A 19,754-nucleotide genomic window follows, 5' to 3' on the forward strand; every position below is an offset into this window, starting at 1 on the left:
GAAGTTGAGAGTAATTACATTTCTCTAGCCCCATCTCTCAGCTTTTTAGTGAAACAGTGGTGGGGATAATGCTTTGTTATTGTTTCAACTGCTGATTGTAGGCCACAATCCCCCTTTTTTGATCTTGTCTCATCGCTGCAACTCCCCATTGGGCTCGGGAGGCGAAGGTTGAGTCATGCGTCCTCCGAAACATGACCTGCCAAACTGCGCTTCTTAACACCTGCCCGCTTAACCAGGAAGCCAGCCGCACCAATGAGTCGGGAGGAAACACCGTTCAACTGACAACCGAAGTCAACCTGCAGGCACCCAGCCCACCACAAGGAGTCACTAGAGCGCGATGAGCTAAGTAGACCCCACCCCCGGCCAAACCCGGACGACGCTGGGCCAATTGTGCGCCACCATATGGGACTCCCGATTTTCTTTTACAGAAGACATGTTTATAAATCTGAAACAAATAAATTACCATTGATTAAAAATGATTCTGTCCCTGAAAACTAAAGAAATGAGGCAGGACCAATAAATAATCTTGCTTTATTCATTTACACATCAAACAACATGACTGACAGATTGTATTTCCCTTCATTCTGACAAGGACAAACGACTGAGGCATTTGCTGATCCCACACCTGAATAAATGTTATTTTTAATAGTGCTGTTCACCAACCCAAAGACGCTGTAATTGGCCCCTTTTCCAGTAAAGCAGTCATGTACAAAGTAACCCATACACCAAGTGCCCATGAGACCAACATAGAAATAGAACGACTAGATCCTATTTCTATGGTAACCCCCCCCCCAGATGACAGGGAAGCTAAGAACAGTACTAGAGTGTAAAATGGGAGCAGTGACACTGACAGTGTATTTTTGGAAGTTGAGTAATTTTTTTACTGTGTAGCCCAGTTAAGAGCGTAGTGCAGTGATAGCAATGGAAAAGTATCAGGTTCAATTACATTTTACATTTACGTCATTTAGCAGACACTCTTATCCAGAACGACTTACAGTAGTGAATTCAAACATTTAAAATGAATGAAGGGAATTACCGCAGGGAACAAATGCATATATTTTCAAAGTGTATTCCCTGTACTGAAAGTCGTTTTGGATAAAAGCGACTGTCTGCTAAGTGGCATACGTTGAGTTGTAGGTGATCAAGAGAGTGGGGCTCTGTCCCAATTATCGATCCTTCCTCCAAAAGGTGTGCACTAGTCCCCTTCATTGATTTGAAAGGAAATTACTGATGTAAACTCGCACTGGCCCATGCCTCCAGCGATCCAATGCTTTTGGATTGTGTGAATCTAGATTATAAGATTAGATACATTTTGTAGATTCGAAAATTGTGAAGGAGTCCACACTTCAGGACAAAGGAGATATTATTGGGACGCAACCTGGTGGTGAGTGGAGTGTGGCGCCCCCTGTTGTTCTGTTACACATCCGTCAGGTCCTTCTGTATACCCCACAGTGTGTCAGCACTCTGTTTTAATTGGCCGATCTCATTATCCGTCAGGGTCATGTTGATCACGCTGGCCACGCCCCCAGCGTTCAGGACGCACGGCAGACTCAGGTACACCTCGTCCTTGACACCGTACATGCCCTGAAGATCAACAGCACGGACACTTTAGAGCAGTGTAGGTATGTGTGTGTGTAGTTATATCTACTGTATGTAACACACACACATGACTGTTCAGTTTGGGGTCACTTAGAAATGTCCTTGTTTTTGAAAGAAAAGCACATTTTTTGTCCATTAAAATAACATCAAATTGATCAGAAATACAGTGTAGACATTGTTAATGTTGTAAATGACTATTGTAGCTGGAACAAGCAGATTTTTTATGGAGTATCTACATATGTGTAGAGGCCCATAATCAGCAACCATCACTCCTGTGTTCCAATGGCACGTTGTGTTAGCTAATCCAAATTTATAATTTTAAAAGGCTAATTGATCATTAGAAAACCTTTTTCCAATTATGTTAGCGCAGCTGAAAACTGTTGTGCTAAATAAAGAAGCAATAAAACAGGCCTTCTTTACATAAAAAATAGAGATTTGGTTGTAAAAAAGTTAACTTGTCCTTTAAGTCATCTTCTGAGAATCAGGGACTTTCATGAAATTTGTGACGGTTCCTCAGGTGACTTTTAAGTAGCGGATTATTTCTAAAGCATCTACCACAGAATTTGCACCGATACGGTTTCTCTCCAGAGTTGAGTATCTGGAGCATCAGCATTTGTGGGTTTGATTACAGGCTCAAAATGGCCAGAAACAAAGAACTTTCTTCTGAAACTCGTCAGTCCATTCTTGTTCTGATAAATGAAGGCTATTCCATGTGAGAAATTGCCAAGAAACTGAAGATCTCGTACAACGCTGTGTACTACTCCCTTCACAGAACAGCGCAAACTGGCTCTAACCAGAATAGAAAGAGGAGTGGGAGGCCACGGTGCACAACTGAGCAAGAGGACAAGTACATTAGAGTGTCTAGTTTGAGAAAGACGCCTCACAAGTCTTCAACTTCAACTGGCAGCAAACACCAGTCTCAACGTCATCAGTGAAGAAGCGACTCCAAGATGCGGGCCTTCTAGGCAGAGTTGCAAAGAAAAAGCCATATCTCAGACTGGCCAATCAAAAGAAAAGATTAAGATGGGCAGAAGAACAGACACTGGATAGAGGAACTCTGCCTAGAAGGCCCGCATCCCAGAGTTGTCTCTTCACTGTTGATGTTGAGACTGGTGTTTTGCTGCCAGTTGAAGTTGAAGACTTGTGAGGCGTCTTTCTCAAACTAGACACTCTAATGTACTTGTCCTCTTGCTCAGTTGTGCACAGGGGCCTCCCACTCCTCTTTCTATTCTGGTTAGAGACAGTTTGCGCTGTTCTGCGAAGGGAGTTGTACACAGCGTTGTACGAGATATTCAGTTTCTTGGCAATTTCTCGCATGGAATAGCCTTCATTTCTCAGAACAAGAATAGACTGACGAGTTTCAGAAGAAAGTTATTTGTTTCTGGCCATTTTGAGCCTGTAATCGAAAACACAAATGCTGATGCTCCAGATACTCAACTAGTCTAAAGAAGGACAGTTTTATTGCTTCTTTAAATCAGAACAACAGTTTTCAGCTGTGCTAACAATTGCAAAATGGTTTTCTAATGATCAATTAGCCTTTTAAATTGATAAACTTGGATTAGCTAACACAACGTGCCATTGGAACACAGGAGTGATGGTTGCTGATTATGGGTCTCTGTACGCCTACGTAGATATTCCATTAAAAAAATTGCCGTTCCAGCTACAATAGTCAATTACAACATTAACAATGTCTACACTGTATTTCTGATCAATTTGATGTTATTTTAATGGACAAAACATTTGCTTTCCTTTCAAAAACAAGGGCATTTCTAAGTGACCCCAAACTTCTGAACGGTAGTATGTGTGTTGTGCATTATGGGTATGCTGTAATATGTGGGTGTAGGTGTGTGCTTGTACATTAGATAAGTGTCTACACACTGACACACATTCTACACTCTCACACACACACACTTACATATACAGTACTGTGTGTGTCCTCCTTACCTTGACCATGGTGGAGACAGGGTGGATTCTGTTCATGTTCCTGATCAGACTCTCTGTCAGGTCAGCCACACTCAGGCCAATGGCCCAGTTAGTATAGCCCTTCAGCGTGATCACTTCATAGGCACTGAAACTCACAGTCACATTTTTAAATCTCAGTAGCCTTGCAGTTCGAGAAGTAGGGGAGTAACCGGTGGGTTGCCGGTTCGAATCCCAGGGGTGACAGTAAAAATGATTGTGGAAGTGAGCAGGCAACCAGATTGCAGTTGTGACCTTGAGCACAACATACACACAACTCCAGAACAGTGAGAGAGCAGAACTACAGAAATGTCAACTTCAAATGACATCGATTTACACCAACAGCAATAGAGATAACAGGTTGCTTGAATAAGACCGTGTAGGCCGACATTACCTGTCGACCACCTGCTTGTGCGTCTCCTTCCAGTTCTCCTGGTCAGCATCAGTACCGATGTCAGGGTTCAGCGTCTGCAGGTTAACGCCTGCTACGTTAGCACCGCTCCACACAGGCACTAAAACACACACACACACACAGTTAACCTAATTAACACTTAACTCCTTAAGGCCCAGATAGATTAGCAGGGCTCTCACGCCTCACCTTTATCACAGTAACCCTAAAGGAGGGGGTTGCTACTATTTATAGTAGAAGAATTCTAAAGCATATTTGAATGGAATAAAAACACACACTTGTCTTGACTTCCTGAGTGTGTGTTCTTTAATTTGTTCTAAATTTTGCACCACACGCTCACACCACACACACACACCGGACACTTACCGCTGGTGTCTCCGTGTTCTCCCAGGATCCATCCGTTGAAGCTGGTAGTGTGGATGCCCAGTTTGTCTGCCATCAGGTAACGGAATCGGGCGGAGTCCAGGTTGGTGCCACTGCCGATGACGCGGTGCTTGGGCAGGCCACTCAACTTCCAAGTCACATAGGTCAGCACATCAACTATGGCCAGGGAGAGACTTCTGGGCTTAGACTACACTGCTTTAACAAATAATTGGAGTCACTAACACTAGTATGTGTGTGTGTGTGTAGTGAGTACCTGGGTTGGAAACCACAATGATGATGCAGTTGGGGGAGTGTTTGATGATCTGAGGGACGATGTGTTTAAAGATGTTGACATTCCTCTGAACCAGATTCAACCTGCTCTCTCCTTCCTGTTGACGTACGCCCGCCGTTACCACGACGATGCGAGAGTTAGCCGTCACAGAGTAGTCTGGCCGCGGGAGACAAATGAACAAGTTCAGTTTATTAGGACATGTATAACATATCAAAAGACAACGTGACCAATAAAATTGAGAATTATACTAAAAAGTCAAAAACGTATTTATATCGTGGTCCCCTCAGTCAGTAAGGGTACTGAATATCACAAAGACATTTGACACGTAGAGGGTGGCCATCTTGGCTCTCTGGTTACCTAGTGTCCCATTGCTATAGACTCACCTTTGCCTGCGACTATCTTGGATGTTTTAAGGAAGAGGCTGCCGTGCTGCAGATCCATAATCTCTCCCTTCAGCTTGTCTTCCATCACGTCCACCAAGGCCAGCTCATCAGCTAGCTCCTGCAGAGAGATAGCCCCAATACAGGTCATTCATATAAGTAAATGGTAATATTATTGATTACATATCATTTGTATGTATGCTTCTAAAAACCAATGTTTTATAAATTAGTTGAACACACAATGAACGAGGTGTTCCTACATGAACAATTACACAGCACAAAAGCATAGCAACAACCTTGTTATGACACTAATAAAGAGGGAATGTTTGTGTAATACAGACTACTGAGAGATGAGTAGTAACAGGTTATACTGTAACACAGGGTGGGGGTTAGACTAGACAGGTTATACTGTAACACAGGGTGGGGGTTAGACAAGACAGGTTATACTGTAACACAGGGTGGGGGTTAGACAAGACAGGTTATAATGTAACCCAGGGTGGGGGTTAGACTAGACAGGTTATACTGTAACACACGGTGGGGGTTAGACTAGACAGGTTATACTGTAACACAGGGTGGGGGTTAGACTAGACAGGTTATACTGTAACACAGGGTGGGGGTTAGACTAGACAGGTTATACTGTAACACAGGGTGGGGGTTAGACTAGACAGGTTATACTGTAACACAGGGTGGGGGTTAGACTAGACAGGTTAAACTGTAACACAGGGTGGGGGTTAGACTAGACAGGTTAAACTGTAACACAGGGTGGGGGTTAGACTAGACAGGTTATACTGTAACACAGGGTGGGGGTTAGACTAGACAGGTTATACTGTAACCCAGGGTGGGGGTTAGACTAGACAGGTTATACTGTAACACAGGGTGGGGGTTAGACTAGACAGGTTATACTGTAACACAGGGTGGGGGTTAGACTAGACAGGTTATACTGTAACACAGGGTGGGGGTTAGACTAGACAGGTTAAACTGTAACACAGGGTGGGGGTTAGACTAGACAGGTTATACTGTAACACACGGTGGGGGTTAGACTAGACATAATACTGTAGCAATGTCTTTGACATTAGACCATTGTTACACTAATTTCCGCGACGCTTATAAGGCCCTCCCCCGCCCCCCTTTCGGAAAAGCTGACCACGACTCCATTTTGTTGATTCCAGCCTACAAACAAAAACTCAAACAACAAGCTCCCGCGCTCAGGTCTGTTCAACGCTGGTCCGACCAATCTGAATCCACGCTTCAAGACTGCTTCGATCACGCAGATTGGAATATGTTCCGCATCGCGTCCAACAACAATATTGACGAATATGCTGATTCGGTGAGCGAGTTCATTAGGAAGTGCATTGACGATGTCGTACCCACAGCAACGATAAAAACATTCCCAAACCAGAAACCGTGGATTGACGGCAGCATTCGCGTGAAACTGAAAGCGCGAACCACTGCTTTTAACCTGGGCAAGGTGACCGGAAGCATGACCGAATACAAACAGTGTAGCTATTCTCTCCGCAAGGCAATCAAACAGGCCAAGTCTCAGTACAGAGACAAAATCGAGTCGAAATTCAACAGCTCAGACACAAGAGGTATGTGGCAGGGTCTACAGTCAATCACGGATTACAAAAAGAAAACCAGCCCCGTCGAGGACCAGGATGTCTTGCTCCCAGACAGGCTAAACAACTTTTTTGCCCGCTTTGAGGACAATACAGTGCCACTGACACGGCCCCCTACCAAAACCTGCGGGCTCTCCTTCACTGCAGCCGAGGTGAGTAAAACATTTAAACGTGTTAACCCTCGCAAGGCTGCAGGCCCAGACGGCATTCCCAGCCGCGTCCTCAGAGCATGCGCAGACCAGCTGGCTGGTGTGTTTACGGACATATTCAATCAATCCTTATCCCAGTCTGCTGTTCCCACATGCTTCAAGAGGGCCACCATTGTTCCTGTTCCCAAGAAAGCTAAGGTAACTGAGCTAAACGACTACCGCCCCGTAGCACTCACTTCCGTCATCATGAAGTGCTTTGAGAGACTAGTCAAGGACCATATCACCTCCACCCTACCGGACACCCTAGACCCACTCCAATTTGCTTACCGACCCAATAGGTCCACAGACGACGCAATCGCAACCACACTGCACACTGCCCTAACCCATCTGGACAAGAGGAATACCCATGTGAGAATGCTGTTCATCGATTACAGCTCAGCATTTAACACCATAGTACCCTCCAAACTCGTCATCAAGCTCGAGACCCTGGGTCTCGACCCCGCCCTGTGCAACTGGGTCCTGGACTTCCTGACGGGCCGCCCCCAGGTGGTGAGGGTAGGTAACAACATCTCCACCCCGCTGATCCTCAACACTGGGGCCCCACAAGGGTGCGTTCTGAGCCCTCTCCTGTACTCCCTGTTCACCCACGACTGCGTGGCCATGCACGCCTCCAACTCAATCATCAAGTTTGCGGATGACACTACAGTGGTAGGCTTGATCACCAACAACGACGAGACGGCCTACAGGGAGGAGGTGAGGGCCCTCGGAGTGTGGTGTCAGGAAAATAACCTCATACTCAACGTCAACAAAACAAAGGAGATGATTGTGGACTTCAGGAAACAGCAGAGGGAGCACCCCCCTATCCACATCGACGGGTCAGTAGTGGAGAAGGTGGAAAGTTTTAAGTTCCTCTGTGTACACATCACGGACAAACTGAACTGGTCCACCCACACAGACAGCGTTGTGAAGAAGGCGCAGCAGCGCCTCTTCAACCTCAGGAGGCTGAAGAAATTCGGCTTGTCACCAAAAGCACTCACAAACTTCTACAGATGCACAATCGAGAGCATCCTGTCGGGCTGTATCACCGCCTGGTACGGCAACTGCTCCGCCCACAACCGTAAGGCTCTCCAGAGGGTAGTGAGGTCTGCAGAACGCATCACCAGGGGCAAACTACCTGCCCTCCAGGACACCTACACCACCCGATGTCACAGGAAGGCCATAAAGATCATCAAGGACAACAACCACCCAAGCCACTGCCTGTTCACCCCGCTATCATCCAGAAGGCGAGGTCAGTACAGGTGCATCAAAGCAGGGACCGAGAGACTGAAAAACAGCTTCTATCTCAAGGCCATCAGACTGTTAAACAGCCACCACTAACATTTAGCGGCCGCTGCCAACATACTGACTCAACTCCAGCCACTTTAAAAATGGGAATTGATGGAAATTATGTAAAAATGTACCACTAGCCACTTTAAGCAATGCCACTTAATACAATGTTTACATACCCTACATTACCCATCTCATATGTATATATACTGTACTCTATATCATCTACTGCATCTTGCCATCTTTATGCAATACATGTACCACTAGCCACTTTAAACTATGCCACTTTATGTTTACATACCCTACAGTACTCATCTCATATGTATATACCGTACTCTATACCATCTACTGCATCTGCCATGCCGTTCTGTACCACCACTCATCCATATATCTTTATGTACATATTCTTTATCCCTTACACTTGTGTGTGTGTAAGGTAGTAGTGTGGAATTGTTAGGTTAGATTACTGTTGGTTATTACTGCATTGTCGGAACTAGAAGCACAAGCATTTCGCTACACTCGCATTAACATCTGCTAACCATGTGTATGTGACTAATAAAATTTGATTTGATTTGATTTGATTTGACACGAGTCAGTCAACAACAGAGAGCAGGTCGGGTCTTACCCTCAGCAGGATGCTGACAGCACAGGCCATGCCCACCTGGCCGACCCCCACCACCGTCACCTTGTTCCTGGGTGGCTCTGGGTTCCCACTGACCAGGGGGGTCATGAGCTTCTGAAGGATAGAGGCCATGTTCAAAGCTGGAGGGAAGGAGATGGGAAAAGAGGGGGGAGAGAGGAGGGAGGAAGAGAGAGATGCAAGGGGAGGGCAGACATAGGAAAGGAAAAGAGGGGGGAGAGAGGAGGGAGGAAGAGAGAGATGCAAGGGGAGGGCAGACATAGGAAAGGAAAAGAGGGGGGAGAGAGGAGGGAGGAAGAGAGAGATGCAAGGGGAGGGCAGACATAGGAAAGGAAAAGAGGGGGAGAGAGGAGGGAGGAAGAGAGAGATGCAAGGGGAGGGCAGACATAGGAAAGGAAAAGAGGGGGGAGAGAGGAGGGAGGAAGAGAGAGATGCAAGGAGAGGGCAGACATAGGAAAGGAAAAGAGGGTAGTGAGAGGAGGGAAGGGTAGAGGGAGAGAAAGGGGGTAGAGGGAGAGAAAGGGGGGAGAGAGAATGTACCTGGTCAGACACATAAAATGTAAGTCTTTTACATGTCCAAAGAGACACAATAGTGAACCATCAGACACAAGTAGGACAAACACTTTTCCTGACCCAGCTAGGATTAATTTGGGTTTCATTAAATAATTGATGCACTCAGAAAATAACCTGCGTCGCTTTAAAATGGCAGGCTGACAGCACTGCCCAGAGATTAGAGATTAAGGTTTTAGACATTTGATTCTAGTCTTTAGTCCTGCATGACTTTCGCCTACTACCACATACACCCGATTCTTAAACACACACACAACCAACCATTCAATCAACAGAAACACCATATCACCGTGCAGAGCTTGTCGATCCTAGCAGGAAACCCTTAACTACTTTAGGCACAAACAATAACAAACAAATACTTGCTTTGTTGGAGGATGCCCCGAGCTGTAAGATATAAATACCACCATGTAATCAACATGTCTGACTAGACCAGAAGAGAGCTAAGGTGCGTTCTCCCTGCAACCACAGGACCCCACACAACGACCGTATCCTCTATCCAGTCAGGTCAGGAGGAATACTGTAGATGAGCTGCAGCACTAGAGTCGGAGCATGTGACGCAGGCCCAAAACGAGTGTGTACCACAGAATGTGACAGTGACAGCAGCACAAAGCTCTAGAATCGGCTCCTCCTCCTGCTTTACTCCGACCGGACAACGCTCTAGGTTTACTAATCGGATGCCAAATGTCTGTAATGACACAGGCTCCATCTGGTGCACCTCAGATGGCGATCTACACTGTGTATCCTCCACATACAACACCCGTTCTGGCAGTCACATTCTGTTAAAAGCCCCCAAAGCACACACATCCCTGTGTCGCTCGTCTTTACGGTTCGCTGCAACTAGCGACTGTAACGAGCTGCAACAAACACTCAAACTGGACAGTTATATCTCCATCTCTTCATTCAAAGACTCAATCATGGACTCTTTCTGACAGTTGTGGCTGCTTTACGTGATGTATTGTTTCTACCTTCTTGCCCTTTGTGATGTCTGTGCCCAATGTTTATACCGTTTTGTGCTGCTACCGTGTTGCTATGTTGTCTTAGGTCTCTCTTTATGTAGTGTTGTCTCCGTCGTGATGCGTGTTTTGTCCAATATTTAAATGTAATGTATTTTTAATCCCAGCACCCGCAGGCTTTTTGCCTTTTGGTAGGCCGATATTGTAAATAAGAATTTGTTCTTAACTGACTTGCCTTGTTAAAGGTTAAATACTTTTTTTTTTTTTTTATCCCTTGTGGTTTACGATCACACCGACAGGTCCTTTGCATTTTGGTACACTAGAAGTACATTAATTTCCAATGGAACGCTGCATTTGCAGTACAGAGGCAGTTGCAGTGAGTACAGTACATTGGATTTATCAAACATTTGTGTCAAACTGTACTTGACAGAAATGGTAGCATAAGGTGAATGTTGAACATTTCTTGCACACATCCAGATGATGCTGCATACTGTTTTGTGATATGACACTAATCATTGTGAGCGAGGCGTATTAGTCGCTTTGGTTTCTCTACCATAAGCCACCTCCAATGTCATTTTAGAGAATTTGGCAGTACATCCAACCGGCCTCCCAACCGCAGTCTACTTGTAACCCCACCAGCCCAGGACCTCCACACCAGGCTTCTTCACCTGTAGGATGTATGTGTATTCTAGGTAATAATGCAAGAATCAGACAAATCATAAGAATGTTCCATAACTTTAGTGCAAAAATCCTCATAACTAAACTACAACCAATAACAGAACAAGCAATGATCTGTTTAAAAGGGGCATAAAACATCCCCTGAACTACAATCCAACATCAGTCACACACACACACACACCGTTGAAGAACAAGGATATAAAATGTTTCCACATTTTCATTTATTTATTAGAACATTAACCCGATGGCATGTGTTATTGTCTTCTCTCTATTCCCCCACAGGAGCGAACCCTCCTCCCTCTTGACCAGTAGGGTTGGGTTCAGTTCCATTTCAAACAAATCCAAAAACTGAAATTCCAATTAAGAAATTATAATTTAGAAGTGAAATTTCAGTTTACTTCTGGAATCTAATTGAAATGGACCCCAACTCATGCTGACCAGGGCCATGTTCAGTACGAAAAAGTTTTGGAACGTCGCATATAGAAACTCTACTAATAAGAGTCAACATGATTCTTTATTCTACACGTCGTAGCTGCATGTCCGTTCTACATAGCATATTTCGCTCTGAATGTAATATGCTGAAGTAGCTCAGACCAGGGTAGGTGGTCTACAGACAGAACAGGACAGCTATGACTACACCAGGCAGATAGCGGTGTGCAGTGTGGATGTTAACTTAAGGATGTGTTGTTTGAAGGCCGCCATCTTATATTGCTGTTGATAAGGCCGCCATTTTGAATAGATATTTGTTGATAAGGCCGCCCTTTTTGTTTCTTTACTCTGTGATCCCCAGCTTCTTCTTGAGGGACTCGGGCATCTCTGGGGGAGGGGGACGGGGCAGGCGGAAGTAGACCTTGACAGAGTCGTAGATGAACCACTGCAGGGCGGTCAGGGTACCGATCATGATGATACGGGCCACCAGACCCTTCCACACACCTGAGGAGATAGAAAGGAAGAAAGCAACACAACAGTTTACACTCAAGTCAAAATGTAATACTTTATGTTACAGCATATACATCAAAAATATCAACCAATCAAAATGTCTGATGGTGGTACTCAGATGATGTAAGCGATATTGAATTATGTCCGCTCCCCAGCCTGTCTGCACTGGTCATTTTCCAGCGAGGGTGCCAGTGCAGGGAGTGGGCTGAGGAGCAGGTAGACTGTTCTCACACGCCAATGACTCAAGCACCTCCAACTGTACAGCCAGAAAGCTGCTGGGAGCGTCTGGGCTGGAGCTGCAGTCAACACTCAGAGAGAGAGAAAGCAGACTCAACAGACCAGGAGCGCCCCCCAGAGGTGGATCTAAGGAGCGTGTTGGAAACCTCTTTACTACACAATACATTTCCATCTGAAAGATCCTACTGGCCGAGTCACACTACCGAGCCAAACCAAGCGGTACTGAGCTGGCCTGGTTACACATCTGCCACAGTTAATAGAAGTTGCTGGACAGAACAAGGTGAAAGGGAAATACCAGCGTCAACACAGTACAATTTGGTATGTCTCAGTAGAGTGAAAAGGATATGGGGGTAGGGAGGGTTCTGACAGAGGAATGCAGTGCTACTCCTCACCCTTGGGCCCGAGCTTCTTGAGCACTCCGATGGCGGTGCTGCCACTCTCCTTGTTCAGCACAGACACCACGGAGTCAGCAGGGTGGGAGACGATGGCACAGAACACACCAGCTGCAGGGGACAGAACAACCATCAGAGATGTGATCAGGACAACATAGAAAACATCAGATAAGTTGAAATTCTTAAATCGATTAAGAAAAAAAACAAATTTTGGATGAGTTATGGCTTAGGAGTAAAGTTACAGGCTACATCTCATACCAACGGAAATCAGTTGTAAAACTCATCTTTAAATGATTTAATACCCAGTATACCCATTTGTGGTTGGAAGTCTAACCAAAACAAACATCTACCAACTTCAATACGCTTCTCTTCAGAACTGTGGACTCACCAATGTATCCGGCCACGAAGGTGACGACCAGCTGTTCACCCTTGGAGCACTCAGCACGGGGTTTAGGCACCACATTTTTGTACAGCAGCTCCACGGTCCTCTCAAAGCAGGAAAACTTCATCATGGTATAGGGGATCTGCCTCATCCACAGAGGGACTAAACCCTTGTAGAAACTATAGAGCAGCAGCAAAGGGGCAGAGCGTGAGTGACTTGTTCCATGTTATTGACCTTTACCTCGCCAGGATTAAAAGGCCCAGTGCAGTCAAAAACGTGACTGTCCTCTTGTTTTATATACATTTCCAAACTGAGGTTGAAATAGTGTGAAAATAATGACATTTTAGTGTAAGAGCTGTTTGAAAAGACCAACTGAAATTTCAGCCTGTTTGGTGGGATGGGGTTTTGACCGGCCTGGTGACATAACCAGTCGGTAAATTAGTTAATAAACCAATAAGAAAGTTCCAAACTCTGCCAATAACAGCTAGTTTTCTCCTCTCAACTCAGACCACTCCCAGATAGTCCTAGCCAAATTCTTGCTTGAGAAATTGCTCTTTGCTAAAAAAGCTATTTTATTTTTGACCATTTTAAATGAAAGCAATCACACTTAAGGTTTTTTGATATTGAGATAAAAACGGCTACGTTGGACCTTTAATCTAATTCTGGACTAAACAACTGTTTTAATAGATTATTCCATGATCATGTATTTAAGACCAGGAGTAGGCTTAAACTGGGTATAGGAAACAGGAACCAAATAGTCTATGACCTGTGTAAAGGAAAAGTTGTCCGCTCCCCAGCCTGTCTGCACTGGTCATTTTCCAGCGAGGGTGCCAGTGCAGGGAGTGGGCTGAGGAGCAGGTAGACTGTTCTCACACGCCAATGACTCAAGCACCTCCAACTGTACAGCCAGAAAGCTGCTGGGAGCGTCTGGGCAGGAGCTGCAGTCAACACTCAGAGAGAGAGAGAAAGCAGACTCAACAGACCAGGAGTGCCCCCCAGAGGTGGATCTAAGGAGCGTGTTGGACTTTGAAACATCCTCGTCATTGAGGAGTTTATTCTAGTCATTACAAAACAAGGCCATATTAATTCAGCTGGTCCCAATGTGTTCCCTGACCCTTGGCCCTAGCCCTTTCGATGGTTGCAGATCTGAGAGCACCAGCACTTCACTGACCATACCAACCCAGACCCTTCAGAATAACAAAACATCAAAAGGGATAGGGCTAAGACGGAGGTAGCAAAATGTGACCGGCTGATTCAGTAGGGATACTCACGCCCAGAGTCCCTCCTCTGCGAACATCTTAGGGGCACACTGTCTGAGGGTGTTAGCGTAGCCGGGCTGGGTCTGAATACGCACTTTACACGCCTCCATTGGGGCCAGGGCGATGTCAGCGAAGAACTCTGCACTAGCAGACGCAGCCAGGTAGAGAGAGGTCCTCCACAGGTAGGTGTTTTCCTGCATTTACCAGACAGGCAGGGTAGGAGGTGAAGAGCAAAATCACAATCAAGTCTTTCCACAACTCCTCACATCTCACCTGCATTGGAACAGAAGCGCCAAGATTCCTTACTTCAAGACATAATTCAATGCGTTTTGAAAAGCAGGCGAGAGGATGCAAAGAATCAAGGAAAGATTAATTGAGAAAGAGCCGATGGATTATTATAAAAATGGGAGGAGGACGACCTTATTCTTTGGGTCTTTCGCAATTCAACTTTACTTGATTCCTTGCATTCGCTCTCCTTGCGAAGAAGGTCCAATACAGTTGAGGAGTCAAGGATACAGGAATCAACATATTGGCTAAGTCCCCCTACTCCCTGTATAGAGCACTACTTTTGTTCAAAGAGTGCCATTTGGGACGTGGACTTAGTCTCACTGATGAGCACTACTACAGTACTGACCTCTCCGATCATGTCGCTGTAGGTGATCTTGAACACCTCATAGAAGCCAAACTTGCAGAGACCCTGCATGGAGTAACCGATGAAGGTGGGTGCCCAGCCCTTAGCCAGCCCTCTCATGCCATCCTCTTTAACGGTGATGGAGAAACCCTTGAAGATGCTCTTGTACTTGTCTGGGTCCACCTGGAGACAGAACCTACATTAGAAACTGAACTGATAAAAAAAAAAAAAAAAAAAAGTAGGGAAATAGTGCTGCAGGGTTCCTGTAAGGGCAATGCACTCAATACTACAGCAATGCACTCAATACTACAGCAATGCACTCAATACTACAGCAATGCACTCAATACTACAGCAATGCACTCAATACTACAGCAATGCACTCAATACTACAGAAATGCACTCAATACTACAGCAATGCACTCAATACTACAGAAATGCACTCAATACTACAGAAATGCACTCAATACTACAGAAATGCACTCAATACTACAGAAATGCACTCAATACTACAGGGCCAAAACACACTCAATGTATTTATTATACATTTATTAAAGTTGGGGTCAATGCCATTTAAAATCATAAAAAATAAGGAATTTCAATTTACTTCCTGGATTGAAATGGAATTGACCTTCAACGCTGCAATGTATCCATTCTTCCAGCGCAGCAGAGCACATTGATCACAGACTAGAAGTGCGTCCCAAATGGTAACCTATTATCTACATTGTGCACTACTTTGACACAAACCCTATGGGACCCTGGCCAAAAGTAGAGCACTATATAGGGAATAGGGCACCATTTGGGGCGCACCCCACACGACAAGCGGATATACAGACCTGCAGACGGCACTTGACCAGGTCAAGGGGAACGAGCGCCGTGTGTGTGATCCCGCAGCTGAGGATGCCGCCGAAGCCGCACAAGGCATAGTATTTCTTAGAGCCAAACTCACAGCTAACGTCAGAATCTAGAGCAGACCGAACACAATCCAGAATAGAGACAGACAACACACACCATGCTGTTAGTCAACATCACTTCGAAGCCATGCCGAGTGTCTCACACCACAACGTTAGCAATGGATTATCATAATACGCTCTCTAGGCTTTTCTCTTGATTATGCCCTCTAGCACAGTGGAGAATATTCCCTCCCCGACACTGACAGTCATTCATGTTTTTATTGTTAAGTAATACCACAAAACAAATCCTCAATAATAAAAGCAAGGTGTGTTTGGGTGATTCCTCTATTCCCATACCAGGGTCATTATTCATTGAGTGTCAAGAGTTGGAGTGCTGATCTAGGATCAGGTCCCCTCTTATCAATGTAATCTTATTCATTATGATCGAAAGGTCAAAACGTATCCCAGATCAGCACTCCTACGCTTCGTGAATACTGGCCAAGGACACCAGTCGTCATTTTGAAAACTTGTTCTGCAAGTATTATAGGCCCAACTCCAAGGCAGTCCAGTTTAACAAGGAGGATGTCCTGTCCTGGCTAGGAATTTGACTGCAGTTTTTGCTAGGCTAAAGGTCGCTGATGTTGAACGAATGTGGGTACAGTATCAAATTGCTGTTAGCGGCACAGAGAAAGGGCAAGGGCCTGCCAGGACCATTTAGGGGTCATACCATAAAGTTAAAGAATGCCAGCTTCGCATTCTGTTAAAGCTTCCCAGTTCACGTGACTTACTTTCTCATTTTAGCTCCCAGGGCCTCAACAATACATCTCTAGTTCAAGCATGCAAATAAAATGATAACTGGCTGCTTCTCTCCCCCCCCTCCCCCACTGCATATTAGTGGAAACACACCTTTCCTGAAAATAAAAGCTATTTGGGATGTAGTCTTGTTTCAGAAAAATACTGTTAACTGGGAAGTCAATGTCTTAGTGGAATCCACAACACAATATACATGCCATGCAACCCGTGGTCGGGGGCCACAGACCTGCAACCTGCACTTGACCAGGTCAAGGGGCACCAGTGCTGTGTGTGTGGTACCACAGCTCAGGATTCCACCGATGCCACACATGATGAAATAATGCGATGAGCCAAACTCACAACTGTCTCCCTCTGAGGAAAAGACAGTGAATTGGGGTTCTTTCACAGATGTAAGAGGGGGGAAACATTTTTTTTATATGTACACAGCAGTATTAGGCCTACTCTTTAGTTGGGTAGTTGGTGCAGACCTGAATACAAATGTTCAGTTCAACTCCGAGAGTGAAGACCATATATTTGTTCTAGTACTGAGTCATTAACTGGCGCCTCACATTCTATTCAAGCCGATACCTGAGCTCGACAGTCTAGCAACGGTGGCAAAAAAGATCACCTTCATGACGGCGTTACAGCTGATTATTCCATTTATATATGGGTACATGTAGTTAAAGGGCACCGTATCTTACATAGTACGTAAACGGAGGGTTGTGAACGGTAGCCTATCCGTCTAATCTATTTGATAGGGGCTCAAGTATAACGAAGCCCAACGGTTCCCATTATATCACTAACTGATAAGACTCAATGGAGGAAACTGTCAAAGCAAGTAGCACAGCCTAGGACAAGGCCATAATGAGCCCTTTAGTAGCACAGCCCAGGACAAGGCCATAATGAGACCTTTAGTAGCACAGCCCAGGACAAGGGCATAATGAGACCTTTAGTAGCACAGCCCAGGACAAGGGCATAATGAGACCTTTAGTAGCACAGCCTAGGACAAGGCCATTATGAGACCTTTAGTAGCACAGCCCAGGACAAGGGCATAATGAGACCTTTAGTAGCACAGCCCAGGACAAGGCCATAATGAGACCTTTAGTAGCACAGCCCAGGACAAGGGCATAATGAGACCTTTAGTAAATTGGTAGACTTCCAAACTCACGTGGCAAGGAGATCAGGACACACCATGTGCAAGCCCCTATACACACACACACGTCTTCATGACAGTATTCTTTCAACTCAACCATGACATTAGGCCCCCGTGTATTATTCCACGTATTTGCAACAAAATCAGTCCTAGGCTGTTAGTGTTTACTTTGCAATTAGCTAGCTACCTGTGCCAGGGCTATAGACAACATGAGACAATTTAGGTCTATCAATATGATTTGCCTTGTAGCTTTAGTCGTCATAAAAAGGGGATTGGGCCTTGGTATTAGCTGCATTCCTATTTAACAATTCTCAAGCTAGCTCGATTTTTCTGCAGACTTCTACTAATAAGTTGTCATAGCTTCTGGCCTACTTATTGCAAAACTTTGCCCTTCACAGTGTCCTCCATGCATGACTGCAAGGCCTTGCCTAAAAGGAAGTGCAAAGCGACTGTACAGAAGCCAAACGCAAATTTAAAAAATGTCTGATGCCTGATATTCAGCGATCAGTTTTCCAAAAGTTATCTGTACTTCGGCTATTGGATAGTATTACACGAATAGAAATAGAACGTTAGTTCATATTCATGTCAATGATTAGTCTGTTCTATTCATTCTATGTATGTGCATTTAATCCTATAGCCGAAATCCGGATAGATAATTTTAGAAAAACTGGGCCCAGACGATTTAAACTTTATTGGTGTAGTTCAAACATAGTCATTGATGTACTCACTGATAAGTAAAGAGAGATAAGAGACGGTTCAATTGGCTTTCGTTCATAAACCCATAACGCTATGGACTAGTAAAAACACAAGTGGTAATATTAGCTATCAAACCTATTTTAGCTAGCTAATTCGTTGAGGACTTTGCTAGCAAACTAGCTAGCGTTAGTTGGCTAATATTAAGTAACATACACCACTCTTCTTACCGGCCACTGCAGCGGCAGCCAATGTGCGTTTTCTTGGTCCATGATCGGCAGCAAGACTTTGTGATGGCTCCTCGACTTTCTGTAAAGTGAAAAGGGGAGCGCTGAACGGGTTCGATCGCGCCAACTGTGTTAACACGTTGGGGTACATTGTTCCTTAAGGGTGGCTGTGGGGAACAGATAAAGACAACGTGGTTAGCTAGCTTTACCAAAAACAATGGATGAAACAAATGTATTTAGTTAGATAGTTGGCCAACTTGGCCTGAAATTACATGTCATGTAAGTTGTTTCAACATGTACTTGTTACTTTAAAGCAAGAGAGCTATCTAGCTAACGTCTGTAGTACACAAAAGCCTGCTGGCTAGCCTGAGTGTTAGCTAGTTGCTAGGCTAGCTAACGTTAGCTAGCCGGCCAACATTTTTTAGATTATCCTTGCTGGAGCAACCAATATTCTTGTATTGAGAAATGTATCCCACATCAACAAATGTGTTACTACGTAAAGTATAAATTCACAAAAAGTTATCTTTATATGTTCTTTACTTCCACGCGTTCAGTCGCAAAATGGCGCCGCCGTCCTTCACCACCGGCGAATCGTAGAGACCGATGTGTCTGGCAAGTGTCCGTCCTAACTGTGCAAGAGACTACGTCACCTGAGGTTAGAGGATACGTCAGTTCCGCACTTTTGGTGTCTTTGGGATGCCCTCTTGCGCTCTGTGGCCTCCTACCTACACCAGGCTTTTCTGCATACAATATGAAGGTCGCTGACTGCCCCAGGTGGCAATTTGTGTCATTGTTTGTGTTGTTCATTCATTGATTTGTCCCTTTCCTTTGTGACAGGCACACATTCAAACAGTGTAGTGAAGAAGGGGCAACAGCAACTCAGGAGGCTGAAGAAATTTGGCTTGTCACCTAAACCCTCACAAACTTTTACAGATGCACAATTGAGAGCATCCTATCGGGCTGTATCACTGCACTGCCCACAACCGCAGGGCTCTCCAGAGGGTAGTGCGGTCTGCACAACGCATCACTGGGGGCAAACTACCTGCCCTCCAGGACACCTACAGCACCCAATGTCACAGGAAGGCCAAAAGGATAATTAAGGACAACAACCAACCGAACCACTGCCTGTTCACCCCGTTACCATCTAGAAGGCGAGGTCAGTACAGTACAGGTGCATCAAAGCTGGGACCGAGAGACTGAAAAACAGCTTCTATTCAAGGCCATC

General features: G+C 45.1%; 2 protein-coding genes and 2 non-coding genes across 6 annotated transcripts; all 4 read right to left on the reverse strand.

The window, feature by feature from the left end:
- Nucleotides 1-514: 514 nt before the first annotated feature.
- On the reverse strand, nucleotides 515-10,290 carry LOC139584285 (L-lactate dehydrogenase B-A chain-like). 2 transcript variants are annotated; one of them, XM_071415947.1, is made up of 8 exons: nucleotides 10,269-10,290; nucleotides 8,719-8,855; nucleotides 5,006-5,123; nucleotides 4,605-4,778; nucleotides 4,334-4,507; nucleotides 3,953-4,070; nucleotides 3,544-3,667; nucleotides 515-1,584 (listed from the first exon to the last, which is right to left on the reverse strand). In XM_071415947.1, the coding sequence occupies exons 2-8, from the start codon at nucleotides 8,845-8,847 to the stop codon at nucleotides 1,417-1,419; spliced, it is 1,005 nt and encodes a 334-aa protein (XP_071272048.1). In that variant the 5' UTR covers nucleotides 8,848-8,855; nucleotides 10,269-10,290; the 3' UTR covers nucleotides 515-1,416. The 2 variants fall into 2 exon arrangements, with proteins under 2 accessions (XP_071272048.1, XP_071272049.1); XM_071415948.1 differs by lacking the exon at nucleotides 10,269-10,290 and adding an exon at nucleotides 9,667-10,210.
- Nucleotides 10,291-10,975: 685 nt separating this feature from the next.
- Nucleotides 10,976-19,318, reverse strand: LOC139584284 (solute carrier family 25 member 3-like). 2 transcript variants are annotated; one of them, XM_071415945.1, is made up of 8 exons: nucleotides 19,070-19,318; nucleotides 18,533-18,696; nucleotides 15,608-15,735; nucleotides 14,778-14,957; nucleotides 14,156-14,337; nucleotides 12,891-13,063; nucleotides 12,503-12,613; nucleotides 10,976-11,867 (listed from the first exon to the last, which is right to left on the reverse strand). In XM_071415945.1, the coding sequence occupies exons 2-8, from the start codon at nucleotides 18,678-18,680 to the stop codon at nucleotides 11,707-11,709; spliced, it is 1,083 nt and encodes a 360-aa protein (XP_071272046.1). In that variant the 5' UTR covers nucleotides 18,681-18,696; nucleotides 19,070-19,318; the 3' UTR covers nucleotides 10,976-11,706. The 2 variants fall into 2 exon arrangements, with proteins under 2 accessions (XP_071272046.1, XP_071272047.1); XM_071415946.1 differs by lacking the exon at nucleotides 15,608-15,735 and adding an exon at nucleotides 16,704-16,828 and having other exon boundaries at nucleotides 19,070-19,210.
- Nucleotides 12,013-12,250, reverse strand: LOC139531197 (small nucleolar RNA SNORA53). Its single transcript, XR_011666299.1, has one exon. It is a non-coding gene; the product is annotated as a small nucleolar RNA SNORA53 (small nucleolar RNA).
- LOC139531198 (small nucleolar RNA SNORA53) lies at nucleotides 13,666-13,905 on the reverse strand. Its single transcript, XR_011666300.1, has one exon. It is a non-coding gene; the product is annotated as a small nucleolar RNA SNORA53 (small nucleolar RNA).
- Nucleotides 19,319-19,754: the final 436 nt, after the last annotated feature.

This window comes from Salvelinus alpinus, chromosome 9, assembly GCF_045679555.1.
Source record: "Salvelinus alpinus chromosome 9, SLU_Salpinus.1, whole genome shotgun sequence".
In the NCBI taxonomy this organism is placed as follows: domain Eukaryota; kingdom Metazoa; phylum Chordata; class Actinopteri; order Salmoniformes; family Salmonidae; genus Salvelinus; species Salvelinus alpinus.